The following is a 17,260-nucleotide window of genomic DNA, read 5'->3' as shown; positions in this document are numbered from 1 at the left end:
ATTGGTCACAAGCAGAGGGGGGGTCACATAGAGGCTATAGTGTTGGTAAAGACCAGCATCCATCGCTCTCTGCAGTGGTGGAACAGGAGCAATTTCTTCCTGGGCAGGCCCTTTGCAGACTGTCTGCAGGTGACCATCACCACAGATGCATCACTAGGCGGCTAGGTGGACACATCTAAACAAAATGCCAGTCCATGGTCTGCCATGTGGTGGTCTCCCCATCAACAACATGGAGCTGTTAGCCATTCCACTAGCTCTCAAAGATTTCCCCTTCAGATAAATAGCAAGATGTTTCCGCTATGTACTGCCATTTTCTATCTGCATATGTAGGGAGGTACCCTCTCCCATCACATGGCGTCCCTAGTCCAACAGATTTGGTGCTGGGCTGTCAATCAATGGGTTTGTCTCCTGGCAGTATAGTTACTAGAGGTGGACAACAACTTCTCAGACCTAGTCAGCAGGACGCACCTACAAGTCCATGAGTGGTAACTTTAACTGCAAGTCCTTCTCCCCTACCTCTGCAGCTGGGACACCCTAAATGTAGATCTGTTCACAGCAGAAAGTGACGAAAATGACATGACTTCGCCACCAGGCTTCCACACCCCCTAACACTTCGACAATGTACTGTGAGTCAGTTGGTCAGGGATCGTTGCCTACGCTTTTCTTCCTCTCCCACTAATTCCATATTTGGTCAGGAAGCTGAGGTAAACATCCCTCACTCTTATCTTGGTGGCTCTGACATGGGCCAGACAACCATGGTTCTGCACACTACTGAAGATGTCCGTTGTCCTACACTAGAAGCTTCTCAACTGGCTGAACTTTTTTTTTTGACAACCAACTTTATTGGCATTTGTAAGGACACCGGGGAATTTGTCCCCATACACGGTACCAAGATGAAGAAAAGAACAGTGAGAAGTGGCATCCTTGTTCAGCCCCCCCCCCGGTCTGCAGAACATCAGACTCAACTGGCCGAACTTTGACTCAAAATCATAGCAAAGTCAGGCATCCAGACCCTAGGCAGCTCAACCTAGCAATTTGGCTGCTAAAGTCTGTTTGTAGAGTTGCAGCAGGAGTGCATGGACCTACGCAAAGAAGCGTGTAAATCCAGTGCACGCACCTCTTGCACTGCTATGTAGAAACGTTTTGTACATTACTGTACCCTAAACAACATTAATCCACTCGCCTCCTAAGTGCAGAACATTATTTATCTCCTAAATCTTCAAAAGTCTGTTTTAGTTTTTACCTCCAACAGGCTGCACCTAGCAGCTATTGTGGCATACAATAAAATTGGAGAACATGTTTCTCTCAAAAATCCCTGCAATCAAAGACTTTGTGGAAAGCTTCAAGCGGGTAATCCCACCTACAGTACTCCCTGCCCCAATCTGGAACCTTAACATTGTCCCCACCAGACTAATTGGACTACCCTTAGAGCCCATGCATTCATGCTCCCCGCAGTTCCTCTCCTGGAAGATTGCCTTCCTCGTCGCAATCGCCTCACTCTTCCGGAACCCCTGTTTTCAAGTAAACAAAGACAAAGTGGTTCCCAGAACCAATTCTAAGTTTTTGCTCCAGGTGATCTCTCATTTTCACCTTAACCAATCCTTTGAGCTACCAGTCTTCTACACCCCCCCTCCCCCCCCCCCCCCCCCCCGACCTGACTAAGTAGCTGAAAGGACACACCACACCCTTCATGTTAAGTAAGCACTTACGTATTACATTGACTGGACCAAATCCTTTCGCAAAGCATAACTGCTGTTAATGGCCATATCCCATCCTTCTACAGGACAGGCCATTTCAATGGCAGGGGTCACCAGATGTATTGTTAAATGCATTCAGACCTGTTATACTGAAGATGAAAGAACCCTACCTTCCTGTCCCAGACCACACCACCCGCAAGCCGGGTGGTACTATGACCTTCCTGGGGAACCTACCCTTAGCAGACTTCTGTACAGCTGCAACTTGGTCCATTCCACACACTTTTTTTTAATACAAAACTTTAATGTGTGGACTTTGTCAAGAGAACAAGCCAGAGTCTCTAGGTCTACTACATGGAACATGTGCAGGAAATGATTCCAACAAAAAGACTGATATTCTCTGAGTGGCCATTGTAAGAATTATGATATCATTGTTTACTAAATACTAATGCATTCGACCCTTTGTGAATTGATCGTGCTAGTCGGACATTTTAAGATTAGTTGTATGACTTGAGAAATTTTATAGGAAGTTAATGAATTTTGTATATGTTTCTATTTGTATCGAAACGAACATTTTATTGAGTAATTGTAGTGGAACTTTAGCAGTCTGTGTTTGACCATACTCTCATTCTCTAAGCCTATGATTGGATTTAGTGTCTAGTCTTCGTTTAGGTCCCAGTTTTGCACATGACGGAATGATTTTAGAAAGACTTTGAAGTTCCTGCACAAGTCCCTGATACCGAAGTGCTCTTATTTGAAGTGATTAGATGCATTGGTGAAAAGCAACATTGCTAAATATTAGCATGTAATGAAAGTCTGCAGTAAATGTAGAATTATTACTTACACATTCATTTTGTAAATCTGTATCTTCAGAGATGTTTTTATAATGTGTAGTATTCTCTTTTCAGTGAAAATTCCTAAGCGCTTCTGCCTTATGCAATGCGGACTCGCCGGAACAGTGCACCCGTAATGAGCCATAATAATCCGGTAAGTACTGCTGAACTTTGTGCATCTTGCCTAAATAATTTTAGACTCCAACGAAAGAAAAGGAATGAACAGCGTGAGGCTCTTAAACATGAGAGCTTTCCTTATTCTTTCTTTTAATTGAAGTGTTTTTACAGCTATATGTTAAAAACAAATGAGGTTTTTTTTGTGTGTGAAATGAAGATGCTTTTTGGTGAAGTGACTGCGCGCTGGCTCTGAGGTTTAGTAGATTAGGAACGTGAACTGTTTTCTGTGACTTTGCTTGTATAATTAGGATGCCCCTTCTGCTTTTAAAAAATCTAGCTCACTGGATTAAAAATAGGAGTTCAGAAGGGCGAGGTAGTGCCCAGCCTGCTTGTTTTAAATTATATTTCTGTTGCTTGTTGTCTCATAGTGGGCTATATATGTAGGAAAATTGGTTTTTGTTTTTGTTTTTCCCACCCCCTCTATTTTTAGCTGCTAGATGTAGACTTTCGATTCTGACAGTGCACTTGGGCCTGCTAATCAGACCTCCGTGCCAGCGCTCCTTCCTAAAACAGTGATGCCTGATTGTAAAACAATTGGCCAAGGATTTCAGTACCCCTGCAAGTACCTAGTAAACGCTATCTCTGGTACCTCGGGCATGAGTACTAAAGAGGGTCCCTATGGGCTGCAGCATATCTTATGCCACCCTAAGGGACCCACACACAAATTCCACACAGACTGCCATTGCAGGCTGTAGGACCTGTTGAAAACATGACCTGGCACTCTCTGGGGAGCCGTTCCAAAGACACTGCATGGGCTGTATGTAAGTTACCCCTATATCAGGCCTTGGAGCCGTAAGGCAGGCTGCAATTATAGCGCAAATATCTACATGAGCAGCTATGCCACTGTAATGTATAGCTCCATTGCTGGAGGCAGAGGGAAGCCATCTTAAGGTATGTACTGCGCACTGGTCCACATGAGTTTCCTAGCTACATAATGGATTCACTGAAACTTATGGTGTTATGGTATTAAACACTTTGTATCAATAAACCTGTACTGACTCAGGGATCGATTTATTAATACATGCACCCAGAAGATGCCTTAGAAACCTACTAATACTCTAGTGTACTGACGGACTGGTCCTGTCCAGCCTGCCACCACAGACTAGTTCCTGACCCCCTAGGAGGTAAGAGCCCTGCTTGCAGAGGCCCGAAACAGTGCCTGCTCTGGCAGGAGGTCTTTATACCTCCAGCAGGATGGCTAGTAAATGAGCATGTCAAGGCCGAGAGCTTCAAAGAGCACACCGCCTTTGATATGCAAGCCTGTTTTCCCCCAGACCAGGAAGGTGCCACCCCGTGCCCGAGGCCCATTTGGCACCAGGTCAGGTGGGAAATTAGGTATGCAAGGAGGCATTTTTTTTAATAAAAAAATGTTTTTATTGACCTTTAATTATGATCTTGCATTCCACATTTTGTGCCATTTCCAATGATAATACAGTCGATATGCGATGTTCTTCGTAAGGAGTGTATAGGAGTAGAACTGCATAAACATTTTCAGGTAGTTACCCATGCTTTCTTCTTAAACATACTCTCTACTTAATGAATTTTCATCTCATGCTCCTGGCGTATCAATTGTTCATGTGGGGAGTACGTTGTGTCTGCTGCCAATATCCTATACCTATGTTGCTCTATACACGGTGTACTTTTTTTTGTTTTTTGTTTGGTAAAGCAAACACTCCAAAAACATGGAAAGAGGAAAAAGGAGAAAAGAAAAACTGCTTCAACTTTTGGTCAACCCTAAATACTGCAAGTTCCTGTTCTGTGCAATGGTCTAATCTATTAGCAGATCTCCAAATCACGGGGTGGGGGCAGGATCTTTTTAGAAGTCCACTAATTCAGTCGCCTATTTGCACTGGCTATGTGGTTTCACATGTATCTAGTTGGCATTGGCTTCCCCTGCTGCCGCGGCGGAAGATCCTATTATGGGAATCCGGTCCCCTAATATTTCTGCCCATGGTTCATCTAGTGGTTTTCACCTCTTAGTAATTGTGTCCTCTCGCAGAAAAGCCCGTTTCTCTGCCCTAGCTCAGATCGACACGTCTTTCACCATTCATTTATTGTGGGGCCTACACTCACTCCCCATCTGAGGGTAATTTGCCGCTTCGCCAGTAGCAAAGCTAGGTCGGCAAATCTGTGTCCTATTTGTTTCACTTTAGGCCACGGGAATAGGCCGAGCACTCAACCTGCCGGGCAGCATTCCATAATGCGTGCCAGGAGACTGTTTATGATTTCTACGATTTTTAGGTCTCGCTGAGACAGCGAAAGCTGTCTCTTTGAGACATTTTGTAAGTGGGTTTTCATAAGTGCTACCCACATGGTTTTGCTGGCCTAGAGCTTGAGTGCACGATGACTTGCACGTGCACAGCTGCTCCTCTGCTCCTTGCATTCCCCCCTCCCTTCTCACCCAGCCCTTTGATGCTCTGCTCGATTACTTTCACTTTCGCTTTGATGTTTGATCACGGTCACTTTCGCGGCCGTACGGCCGCTTGGCATAGCCTGTACTTGCTATTTCTTCTTTTGTGTTGCTATCTGCTAGCCAACTTTGAATCCCCATTTAGATTTCTAACCATACATACCTTAAGGACACGTTTGCTATGTATTTTACATTGCAATAGAGGTTGCTTATCTCCGCCCTTGCTTTTAAAATTGAATTTTGCTAGATGTCTTTAATGTTGTTCTAGCCGAACTGTGAGGTTGCTTTTGCAGTTTACTTTCGCTTTCACAGCCGCGCGGCCGTTACTTTTACGGCTGCGCGGCCAATGCTTGTTTTAACATGGTGCCCTCACGGCTTTCTCATGTTGTGCGCTCTGCAGCCAAACTTATTTGAATGACCTGCAGCCTTTGGCAAATTCACCTGCGTTTACTTCAACACGAGTGCACAGTCACCAATGGGGTCCTACGCCCGCCTTTACATGAACACGGGCGCACTCAGTCACCAGTGGCGCCTGCTTTTACATGAGCACGGGGGCACACAGTCACCAGTGGCGCCTGTATTCACATGAGCAGGGGGGGCACAGTCACCAGTGGCGCCTGCATTCACATGAGCACGGGGCACACAATCACCAATGGCGCACGCTGCCCGCTTTTATATTAACACGGGTGCACACATTCACCAATGACGCCCCGCTTTTAAATTAAACTGGAGCACAGTCACCAATGGCGCATGCTTTTTTTACATGAACACGGGCGGCAAAATCAGAAAAACAAATTGCAGACAAATAACTGATACTTTGCTTAAAAACATTAAAAAAAAAAAACAATGAGCATGGCGGTTCTTTATTTTCAAAAGAGCATGTTTTAAAATATATTCATTAAGTCGTGTATCCGCTTATCTCCTCTAAACATCGTAATTAAAAGCAGTGGCCAGCTTGAGTACCCTCCCTGCCGGCTCTTTCCCCGCTCCACCGAAGCATGGAAAAGGCCAAATTCCAGATTTGAATTTGAAGCAGGCCGAGAAGGAGGGCCCTGCCTGAGTCTTTCTGACCCCCCTGTCACTCCCCTCTAGTTCCAAGCAGCACAAATTGAAATCAGACTTAATTACATCAGAAATCAGCTTCTCTCCGCTGAACATCGTAGGCAGCAACATTAACACCAGTCTGTTAATACTTAATTTCCCCACTGCAACCAACCAAACTTAGTGCTTTTATTAATGTAATTCCATGTAGTACCACCTTTCCCCTCTACCTGTTCTCTTTCACCCCACACCCTTTCCTTTAAACTGCTTCCACTATTTTTAAGAATATACCACGCACAGATCTCGGATTTTGCGAAAACCATGCCTTAATCAACGCCTGTACGGGGTTAAATGAAGCCGGTTACTGCCGGTACGCTTTTCAGCAAATTAAAATATATTAAATAAACGAGTAAATATAACTTTCTCTCACATCCTCCTCTCTCCCCTCTGCCTTTCCTCTCTCCCGTGACCCCTAGTTCCCATCTGCTTGTCCCTTTCTTTACAAATACATTAACTCAGGTCCTCCTTTGCCCTCACCCTGTGTTCTTTTCCGCCACCCCCTTGTTTACTCCTCTGCCTTTCCTGTCTTCCGTGACCCCTACTCCCCCCTCATCCTCTCCCAAAACAGGGCCGTAATTTCATTGCCTGCAGGGGCCTTACATTAAACCGATTTTAAATAGCATTAATATCAGTCTATTAATATTCGATTTCCCCACAGCAACCAACCAAACTTAGAGCTTTTATAAATGTAATTCCATGTAGTACAACATGGCTAACGTAAAGAAAGAATACACACACTCTCACGGAGTACGAGACCAACATTACAAACCCCTGCAGGGGGCTTTGTAAACAACGCCTGCAGGGACCGTTAAATAAGCCGGTGCCTGCTCTTCTGCAAATACAACTAAAATAAAGAAAAGTGCATACATTTTTTTTGCCAGCGCGCAGTAAATCTACACTACAAAAATAAAGTTGATTGCTTTCTCCGTAACCCCATATTTTACAACTGTTTTCTGTGTGTTTTGTGAAGTACACCAAACTGTTGGGCTTTGTTATCATCTGCAGGGAGCTTAAATTATGCAGGTGTCTGGCGGGATGCTCTGAGGAAAGATCAGACAAAAAACAAATAATTGCAGACAAATAACTGATACTTTGCTTAAATACTTTAAAAAAAAAAAACAAAGCATGGTGGATCTTTATTTTCACAGGGCACAAGTTATAAAATATATTCTTTAGGTCGTGTATCAACTTATCGCCCCTAAACTTCATAGACACGTACGTTTAGCCATATTTTTTTACACATTCATTCCCTGTGTTTACGATGTTAACCACCCTCTGTTCATATTTTCCCTCAGCCTCTCCCTTTCGTTAATGCAAACAGTTTCTATGCGGTCCTCCTTTCCACTCTGCTTGTTCTCTTTCACCCCACCCCCTTTCTTTCTTTTAAACTGCTTCCACTATGTTTAAGAATATACCATACACAGATGTTGGATGGTGCGAAAACCATGACGTAATCAACGCCTGCAGGGGGCTTAAATTAAGCCGGTGTCTGCCGGTACGCTTTTCAGCAAATGACATTTTTTTTTTTTTAAAGTGCAAATATACATTTCTCACATCCTCCTCTCTTCCCTCTGCCTTTCCTATCTCCCGTGACCCCTATTTCCCATTAGCCTCTACCTTTCTTTACAAATACGTTAACTCGGTCCTCCTTTGCCCTCAGCCTATTTTCTTTCCCGCCACCCCCTTGTTTACTCCTCTGCCTCTCCTCTATTCCGTGACCCCTACTCCCCTCTATTCCGTGACCCCTACTCCCCTCAGCCTCTCCCAAAACTGCGCCGTAATGTCATCGCCTGCATGGGCCTTAAATAAAGCCGCTGTCTACCGGCACACTTATCGGCCAAAGCACATAAAAACAAGAAAAGTACAACTATAACTTGTAACTTTACGCAAAATATTTAAAACCACTTTTAAATGCAAAGACTTGGCCTCCAGGGTGTAATCTCCTGTCATTTACTTCTCAGCCACACATCGTGAACAAAATAAATGCAAACAATTGTCAAACAAGCATTGGCATAGCCAATAGGTCTCGCTTTTGGGACCTTATAAGTATTTAGGTATGCAGCACAATATCCTATAACTGTTGCATGGCTAAACACTTATAAGGTCCCAAAGGCGAGACCTATTGGCTATGCCAATGCTTGTTTTTTTTTCCCCCCCAGTATGCCTGGAGTACCGGTCAGTTCCACGTCATGTGTGCAAAGTTTGCATCTAGTTCTGAACATTTGGCGCATTTCTGGTTGTCGTCACTGTACATGTTTAGTCCGTGTCGTTTGAGGTACCATCTGTATTATATTGAACTGTATGAGTTTGAAGTTAGCGTTACTCTATCTTCTTTGGGCTACCTAATACTTACTTCCATTCCGCCCCGATCAGTGGCCTCCCAACCAGATTCCCCCCCCCCCCCCCCCCCATTTCTCTTGTATGTGGGACATGGGCATCTCCGTCAATTCCATTATTGCTGCATATAGCCATTTCACTAAGTGTCTTGCTGATCCCAAGGTCACCATTGCTTTGAGGGCTGTGTGCGTGGTGGGTTTGTGTGTAGCTTCACCCCATAGTGCGGCCAGTGTCCCCTGGACAGCATGATAGTTTAAGAACTGCCCGGGCAGCAATTTGTGATATTCCAGGAATTCCGCTAGTGGGAGCAATTCTCCATCCAGATAGCAGTCCCTGACTGTGGTCACTCCAGCTTCCCTCCATCCCTGCAACTGTTCCTGAGAGAAGGGAGGGCCTACCTCCATCCTTGGTAGTCTCATAATTGGCAGGTCAGGTGCATAAAGTGGTGGTCCCGCCGCTTGTCGCGTAAATCTGTCCCAGCACGCCAATGCCTCTTTGAGCAAACCTCCCATGTTTTCAATCTTATTTTGGGGGTTTAACATCCTGGCTAGTAGTCTCCCCTGAGAGGACCATTCAGTAGTGCCAATGTCTCTAACCCCTTCCCATCTAGCCACTGGGCCAGCCATTGCAATTGTGCTGCCAAGTAGTGTGCTTCAAAATCCGTGGTACCCAGCCCCCCCCTCCCATTGTGGGCGGTCAATAGTTTTAGGGACACTATATTTCACCCCCATCCCAAACCAATTCCTGCAACAAGGTGTCCATGTCTCTAAACCACTTTTTAGGGACCACCACCGGTAAGTTGACAAAATAATATAGTAGCACCACCATTTTGGAAAGTGCTATTCTAGCCATGATCGAGAGTTTGAGTGATCTCCAAAAGGACACATTTGTCCTTGTTGCTCTAATGGCTTTTCCCAGGTTCCCATCCAGCAGGTCTATTTGTCTATGGAACACCTCAATGCGTGGGTATTTAAAGGAGCTCGGGGTCTATGTGGGTCCTACTGGGAGGTCTAGCGGTCTTTCCAGCGCTGGTCTCGCTGGAAATTTGAGGGTCTTCCAGGTGTTACCTCGGAACCCTGACAGTTCCGCTAATTCTTGTAGGACCTGCATCGCCTTCACTGTCCCCTGTGATCCATCGCGTATAGCAGAATATCATCTGCATATAATAATTATTATATGCACCTTTCCATGTAGCTTCATTCCATGATTCCTGCCTTTCCTGCCTGAAGCATTCTGCTAGCTGTTCCATCGCCAGAGCGAAGAGCAACGGCAATAGCGGACAACCCTGCTGAGTTGCTCTATATATGTATAGGGTGCAGACACCACTCCGCCCGTATGCACCCTAGCCATCGGATCAGAGTACACCAAGCGGACCCAGCACAGCCATTCATCTCCCAGTCCCATTATTTTCATTGCCTGAATCGTGAAGTACCATCTAAGTGAATCGGAAGCTTTTTCTAAGACTACTGCCATCACCATAGTATCAAGGTACTTTGCCAACTCTGTATTGAACAATACATGGTAGAGTCTTCTCAGGTTATTTGAGGTCGACCCCGTTGGGATAAACTCGTTTTGGTTTGTTTGGACCAGTCGCTGCATTTGCGGTAGGAGTCTGGTTGCTAACACTTTGCTAAGAATTTTGAAGTCGAGATTTAGCATGGACAGGGGACAGAAGTCCGCCATACCCACTAAGTTCGACTTGGTGTTGGGCAGTGGGACCACCAGAGCTTCCCTAGTGGAGACGGGGAGATGGCTCGCCTGCAGGGCGTCCGAGTACAACTTCTCTAATCGAGGGGCCAAGAGGTCCACGTAAGTATGGTAAAATTCGCCCGGGAGGCCATCCATCCTTGAAGTTTTTCCTCTGGCCATTTCTTTAATTGCTGTGCTGAGTTCCTGTGCGGTAATCGCTATTTCCAGGCTTTTCCATGAGGTTTGATCTAGGTCTTGCAGCCCAAGATCCTCCACATATGCTGCCATCTCTTCAGTCGGTACCTCACCCGGTCTCCCAAATAACTCAACATAGTGTCCTCTAAATATATCCTTCATAGCTTTCGGGGAGAAAATAGTTTGCCCCTCTGGTCCCAAAATACTAGGTATCAGGAACCCCCTACCTTCTGGGCAAATTAGCCAGGCTAATAATCTTCCTGCTTTTCCTCCCTCCACGTGTTGCCTCTAGATATGTTCGGGTATCTAGGACACTCCACAGTTCCCAGGTTTCATTATATTTGCTCTTTGTATTGGAGAGCAGCTTCCTGGCCTCTTCTCTTGTCCCTACTTCCCGATCCATTGTCAGCATTTGGTCCTCGAAGGATCTAAGTTCTTGGTAAATTTCCCTTCTGGCCCCAACAGTTTCTCCCATGCATTGTCCCCTTACTACCAACTTAAATGTGTCCCATTCCACCATGGTGGAACTCGCCGTTGCTCGGTTTGTAGCAAAGTAAGATGATATTTCCTCTGATGAAGCTGTTGCCTTCAAGTAGGTAGGGCCCTAATCGCCATAGTGGGATGGGGGCCCTTTCGGGAGTTGGAGCAAATCGTAGAAGGAGAGGACTGTGGTCCGAGATGGATCGTCCCTGATATTATGCCCCGACAGTGAAGGTGCCAGCTGACTGGAGCAGAAGAACATGTCTAGCCTGTTATGCAGGCCGTATAATGGGGAGTAAAATGAAAATTCCCTCTTCTGTTTATTTTGCAATCTCCAAATATCCAGTAGTTCCCACCCAGAAGCCCACTCCTGCAGACCCCATGCCCCCTGGGAGCCAGTCAGACTCAAGTAAGCTGCATCTTCCCTATTCCACCTTCTGCCTTCGCTTCACCTGGGGTCCTTTCCGGCCCAGGTTAAGCTCCTTTCCCCCCCCCCCCCCCCTTCCTCCCGGCTGTCTTCTCTTCACACTGGATCGCTTCCCTCAGGAGGGGAGGGGGGGGGTTCACTCTCTGCGCTGTTCTCTCTCTTCAGGGCCTGCGCTGTTCTCTCTCTTCAGGGCCGCGCTCTCAATTTGTCTCTTTAGGCCCCCTCTACATTCAGGTTCTTGTCCGGGGCTCTGAGCTGCCCCTTCGTCCGGGTCGCGACTCTTTCCGGGTCTATTTTGGGGCCTATCGGGCCTTAATGAATCACTGCCGTACATCCTTAGGCTGTGACTCCTCCCCCGGATCCAGCTCCTTGCAGTTGTCTGGTCGAGGGTTAGTCCTCTCTACCTTCTGCCCTCCTGTGACTCCGCAGCCCTCCCAGTGGGTCTCCCACCCTGGCTCCTCTCCTCACCTTCCGATTCTTCGTGGAAGTGTTGCCGCCATTCAGCGCTGCCCAGCTGCCGTTCAGGCGCTGCCTCGAGGGAGCCACCTTCCTCTTACCTAGAGTCCGGTGTCTCGGGGCCTGCAGCTCTGCTTCAACACTCGTCACGTTGCCTCCGAGCCTTCCAGCACAGAGGGCTTCTTTCCTTAAGTTTACCACTGCTGATGTGCAGTGGATACATTACTGCCTTGCGTGTCGCCGCAGTCTGGCGCCACACCAACTCGATTCGGGTGCAGTCTCACAGGAGCCACCTTCCTCCAACAGCAAGCCTGGCTTTTGGGGGGGTCTGTGGCGCGGCTCCTGTACACTCTGGGCCCTTCGGCGCCGGGTGCTTCTTTTGTTTTTCCCGCTGCTGATGCTCAGTAAATTAATTTCTACCCCTTCCGTGGGTGTCGGAGCCCTCCTGGAGTGGAGAATTTCAGGATCTTTTTGGACCGAGACGGAGCTTCGTAATTAGGCGACCGCCATGCTGGTGCTCCCGGCCATGCCAACTCTGGTATGGAAGGAGTCTTGTTGTACCTCCAGGTTAGTCACACCCCTAGGGTGGGCAGCCTGAAATGAACACGAAAGAGGGAATTCCACCATCTTGTGTGTGGTGCAGTTTGGTACTCTGGGACAGGGTGATGCCCATTCACCACAGGAAGTGGTGAATGGTTCGTGAATTGTAGGTTCGAGAAAGGTAGCAGGAATTTGTCCGCAAAGAGGTCTTTGACTAGGTTTACACCGTTATTTGACCCTTTTTTTTCCAGTGTATAATTTCTCTGTCTATTTTTAGGCTCCGGTTGTACCATAGTGATGATAGATTGGGCTTTATTTTTACGTCTAGATTGGTAGAGGGCTCATCTCGTATTCTGGATAATATACTTAGAGTGAGGAAGGTGTGAAATGTTCATTGTTAATAGGGCGGGCAGGGGGATGTTTATGAGCAATTAATCTATATTCACCCATGCAGGAAGATACTCTGGATCGTTGATGAACCAATTGAGTCCTTGTTTACAGAGGTATGCCGTTTGGTAATTTCTGAAATTGGGGAGGCCTAATCCCCCTTTTTCTTTATCTAGCTGGAGCTTAAGGAAGATTCTGGGTATGTTCCCTTGCCAAAGAAAAGAGTTGAAGATATTGTCAATTTTTGTTAAGAATTCGTTGGAAAGGGTCATAGGTAGCATGCTGGTTAGGTAGTTGACTAGTGGAGTGATCATCATTTTTAATCTTTCAACTCTTCCCCACCAGGTTAAAACATCTTGAAGTGCGGTGCTCTCCCTGTTCCTCCTATCGGGCCAAAGTGGTTGAGAAGACCATTAGCAAGTAACTCACAACCCACCTCGAACTTCACCATCTTCTAGACAACTCAATCGGGATTCAGAAAGAACCACAGCACCGAAACAGTACTCATCTTGGCCCCTGTCTAAATTTGAAACCTCTTGTACCGAGTAGAAACGGCGGCCCTCATCCTGCTTGACCTCCCGGTTTCCTTTAACTGTCTCCCACATCACCCTGATCAAGAGACTCCACAAGATTGGCACACAAGGATCTGCTCCCAAATGGATCAGTTCGTTCCTCAAGGAAAGGACTCAAATGGTCAGGCTGCCACACTACCCATCAGACCAAGAAACAAGCCTCGTCCCTCAGCCCCACTCCTCAGCATTTACATGACACTGTCCTCTACACTGATGACAACCAACTCATCCTCTCACTGACGGACAAGACAAACCGCAGAACCAACGTCTCCAACTGCATGACCATGGGAGCAGACTGGATGCGAACCAACTGCCTGAAGCTCAACTCCGACGAGACTGAAGTACTGGTCTTCGGCAAAAAGTCACCCCCCGCACCTCCCCTTGGATTCCACCTGGTGGAGTCGGAGCGAGGACACACTCACTCACTCACTCACACCGGCTCAACTCAACAGTGTGCACCTCATCCTTCCACATCTACGCATGCTGTGAGAGCTCTTTAAATTGCTGCCTCAGAACACCAGATGGATCATCACGCAAGCACTAGTCACCAGCAGGCTGGACTACGGCAACACTACGCCGGAATCTTCTAACGACTCATACACAGACTCCAGACTGCAGCTGCAAGACTCATAGTCTACCTACCACTCTGCACCAATATCACACCTCACCACAGGAAGCTTCACTGGCTCCCCATTCATAAGCACAGCCAATTCAAACTTCTCATGCACACGTACAAAGCCCTACCCAACACAGGACCAGAATAACTTAACAGTTGCATACGCTTTCACCAACCCACCAGACACCAACTCTCTGCTTCACTCTCACTCATGCACTCCCCTCATCTGCAAAAGCAAAACTGGCAGTCGCTCATTCTCCGATATGGAACTACCTCCCTCAGCACATCAGAGCATCCTCCTCACTTGAGTTCCGCAGGAAGCTGAAGACCTGGCTCTTCATACAAGCACCTTTGGACCACCACACCTTGCCCAAACGCCTGGGTACCCTCTCTGGTGATTAGTGTGCTCTACAAATCCACACAACATAATGCATTAATCTAAAAAAGAACCAGCATTGGCATAGCCAATAGGTCTTGCCTTTGGGACCTTTTAGTGTTTAGCAATTCAACAGTTGATGTTGCACCAAGGATCTTGTGCTGCATAATTAAATACTTTATAAGGTCTCAAAGGCGCGATCTATTGGCTATGCCAATGCTTGTTGAAAATGTCATCTATAATTCACTATTTTTGGCTTCACAACAGTTTAAATTAGATGAAAATTGGTAATAAATTTAAAGTTATTCTGAAATCCTTGGCGCTGAGAGGCGCACATTTGGCCAAAGCACAATAATGCGTGTAACTAGCATCATTGGCTTTCTCAAAGGCCAATAATGCCCAATAATGTGTCAGTGGTGACACTCAATCCCCTATGGTGTCTAGACTAACCACGTTTTCAGGAACCTGAAAAGCTCACCATTTCGATTAACGCATTTTGCGACACCAACAATCTTAAAATGAAATGCCCTTTCAGAAAATATATTGGTGTAATTAAATGTAGTTTACTAAAGAAATTTAATATTTAGCAAACTTGCATTCCAAATTGATAAATAGTTTGGGAAACCGTTAAAAGAATTGCGTTCAATGCGGACTAAAAGCACATTTTATTGTAATTTATGATAAGCGTGGGACCACCATGCTAGTGGCATAAAATCATTTTATAGGCACTAGTTGGAAACTGGGAATTAAATTGCTCTGGTCTATAAAGCTACACGCATTAATAGCATTCTAATTATCTATCTGGTGTCCTATCCCTAGAGGGGCCCTTATCTTCGTCCCGCCATGCAAACATGGAATGACATTCCATCTTTGAAGATCACCTTTGACAGTAGAAAATCTACTGTTCGGGCTGTACTCCACCCACCCGCAGTACTAAATAATTGCTCGTTTTTACACACAAATAACTTGGCAATATGAACAAGGCTTAGTTTATGCTCTCCCATTTTATTCCATTCCTATAGCCTTTTAGTTGGCGCCTTGAGACTTTTCTTTGAAACTTGCCTTCAATTGCTCAATATGAACTGGAATGACAACGTTTACTGTATGTATCGATATTTGTAGAGCAGAAACCTAGCTTGAGAGCAAAGGAGTATATTACATATGAAACATTAGTTAAATGTGCCATTTTGCTGAAAGGGATTGCTGAGGACTGAGGTGAGATTTGATAGAGCCAGTTGTCATGTCTTTAGGACCTCTTGAATTCTAGGAGGGATGCAGCAGTTTGGATGTCTCCAGCGAGCCATTGCAGAAGGAGAGGGGTCTATAGGCTGATGAACCAGCATCTAAATGCTGCACAAGGTGGTTTGGGAGTGGTGACGAAGCTTAGGCATCCAAGCATTTTGAACTTTAATATAGTTTGCATGTGGTAGGTAGGTGCTGTACCAAATACCATGGTAGTTTGAGTAGGGCCTTGTGTTTGGAGCATTGCCAGGGTTAGTAAGTCTGTCACTTTTTTCTAGGGAAAGAATGAGCACATGGGTTAACCAACCACGCAGCTTTTAAACCAATTATATTTGCACTTGACAAGTGTTCACTTGAGGATCTGGTTATGTGGAAGGAAAGTGGGTATTTATGTTTTACATGTTTATGCCTGAACTTCAGGTGTGTGGGGGCGTTATGTATTTCGAGTGTCAAGGCATGTGCAGCAGAGGTGGAAAGGCCTCATAAATAAAACAAAATTCTGTTTGCGTGAGTGCAGAGCTGTCCTTAGTGAGATTGCTGGTGGATAATCAGAAATTTGTGACTCAAGGTGATTGGGTATGATAAAAATGGAAAAATTATTTGGACTTGAGCTGAAATGGCTGGCTCTACCTCTCCTGTACTCCAGTTCTGGTACTTTGAATGCTGGCAGAACAAACCGACCACACCAGAGGCAAAGTAATGTTGGTAAGATGCTTGGCGCTGGCTATGTTTGTGCTTTGCTGGTTTGTGAATAGTGTTTTCATTCTTTTTTTCATTTCTTTGCAGTTGCCGTCCTCTTCTCCGATTCACATTCCCAGCAGCAGACTTTATCAGCTCAAAAGGGTACGCAGCTTTTAATTTTCCTTCAATACAGTATTTGTCATAGTGTTCCTTTCAAAGTTAAAGCTGCATGAGATTCCAGTAGGCTAACCAGACAACCAGTACCAATAGTATACAAGAAACTTGTGCACATCAGTTTTGATGATGTCCACTATGCATCATTTATCATGCACGGTGTGTTGTACCCACCCATGTATCAAAACCTAACCCTCATGAAAATCGATCTGCTCATGAAGGGCTAGAAATGATATAAGCTGCCCATCTTGGAAGTGGTCTCCCACAGTGGTTAAGCCTGCTTGTTCATCTAGATATTCTGCCTATTTAGGAAGCGCAAGTTTGGCGTATTACTGGGGCATTGGGAAGGAAAGATTTTGTCAAGAACATGCTCAGAGCAAAACTGGGCAGGACTATCAATGGGAGATGTGTAAGGGATTACTTGGGGTTTAATTCCAGAGTTAATAGCATTCGATTGTCAGCCCGCATGAATTATGCGGAATTAGCTCCCCAAGAAAGAGTCCAGTTCCCAAAAGAATCTTTGGGAAAGGAACACCAGGATGTTGGTGAAGTGATCTAGAACTTGGGGCAACTTCACTGTTTAGGGATTCGCTATGCAGCCCATAACCGACAAAGGGAGCATTCCCTAGAAAGCCACTTGGGCTCTTAGGGCAACCACCGCCTTCATCAGGTTGCTGTCTAAACGTTTTTGTTCAGAGTGGAAGACTGAAATGAACCCCCCCCCCCCCCCCTCCCTGCGGTGGGAACCTCTCCGAAGTCTATCTACATTGGCTCCGTGGCAGGGCATAGACGGAAAAAACAGCTTGTTTAGACTGACACTGATCTGGCATTGGAGACCATATCAGGCTAGCGCTTCCGCATCTCATCAGCTAC

At 45.9% G+C, this 17,260-nt stretch overlaps 1 protein-coding gene across 5 annotated transcripts in view; it reads left to right on the top strand.

Annotated features, from left to right (window-relative positions):
* Positions 1-17,260, top strand: part of PABIR2 (PABIR family member 2) — a 214,870-nt gene that overhangs the window by 22,752 nt on the left and 174,858 nt on the right. For all 5 annotated transcript variants that reach the window (XM_085607916.1, XM_085607917.1, XM_085607914.1 and 2 more), the window contains 2 exons: positions 2,603-2,681; positions 16,319-16,375. In XM_085607916.1, coding sequence (XP_085464042.1) covers positions 2,634-2,681; positions 16,319-16,375 — 105 coding nt within the window. In that variant the 5' untranslated portion in view covers positions 2,603-2,633. The remainder of the gene's footprint in view (positions 1-2,602; positions 2,682-16,318; positions 16,376-17,260) is intronic.

This window comes from Triturus cristatus, chromosome 5_2 (assembly GCF_964204655.1).
Source record: "Triturus cristatus chromosome 5_2, aTriCri1.1, whole genome shotgun sequence".
Lineage (NCBI taxonomy): Eukaryota > Metazoa > Chordata > Amphibia > Caudata > Salamandridae > Triturus > Triturus cristatus.
The sequence above is the reverse complement of the archived record's forward strand: the minus strand, read 5'-3'. Positions and strand labels throughout refer to the sequence as shown.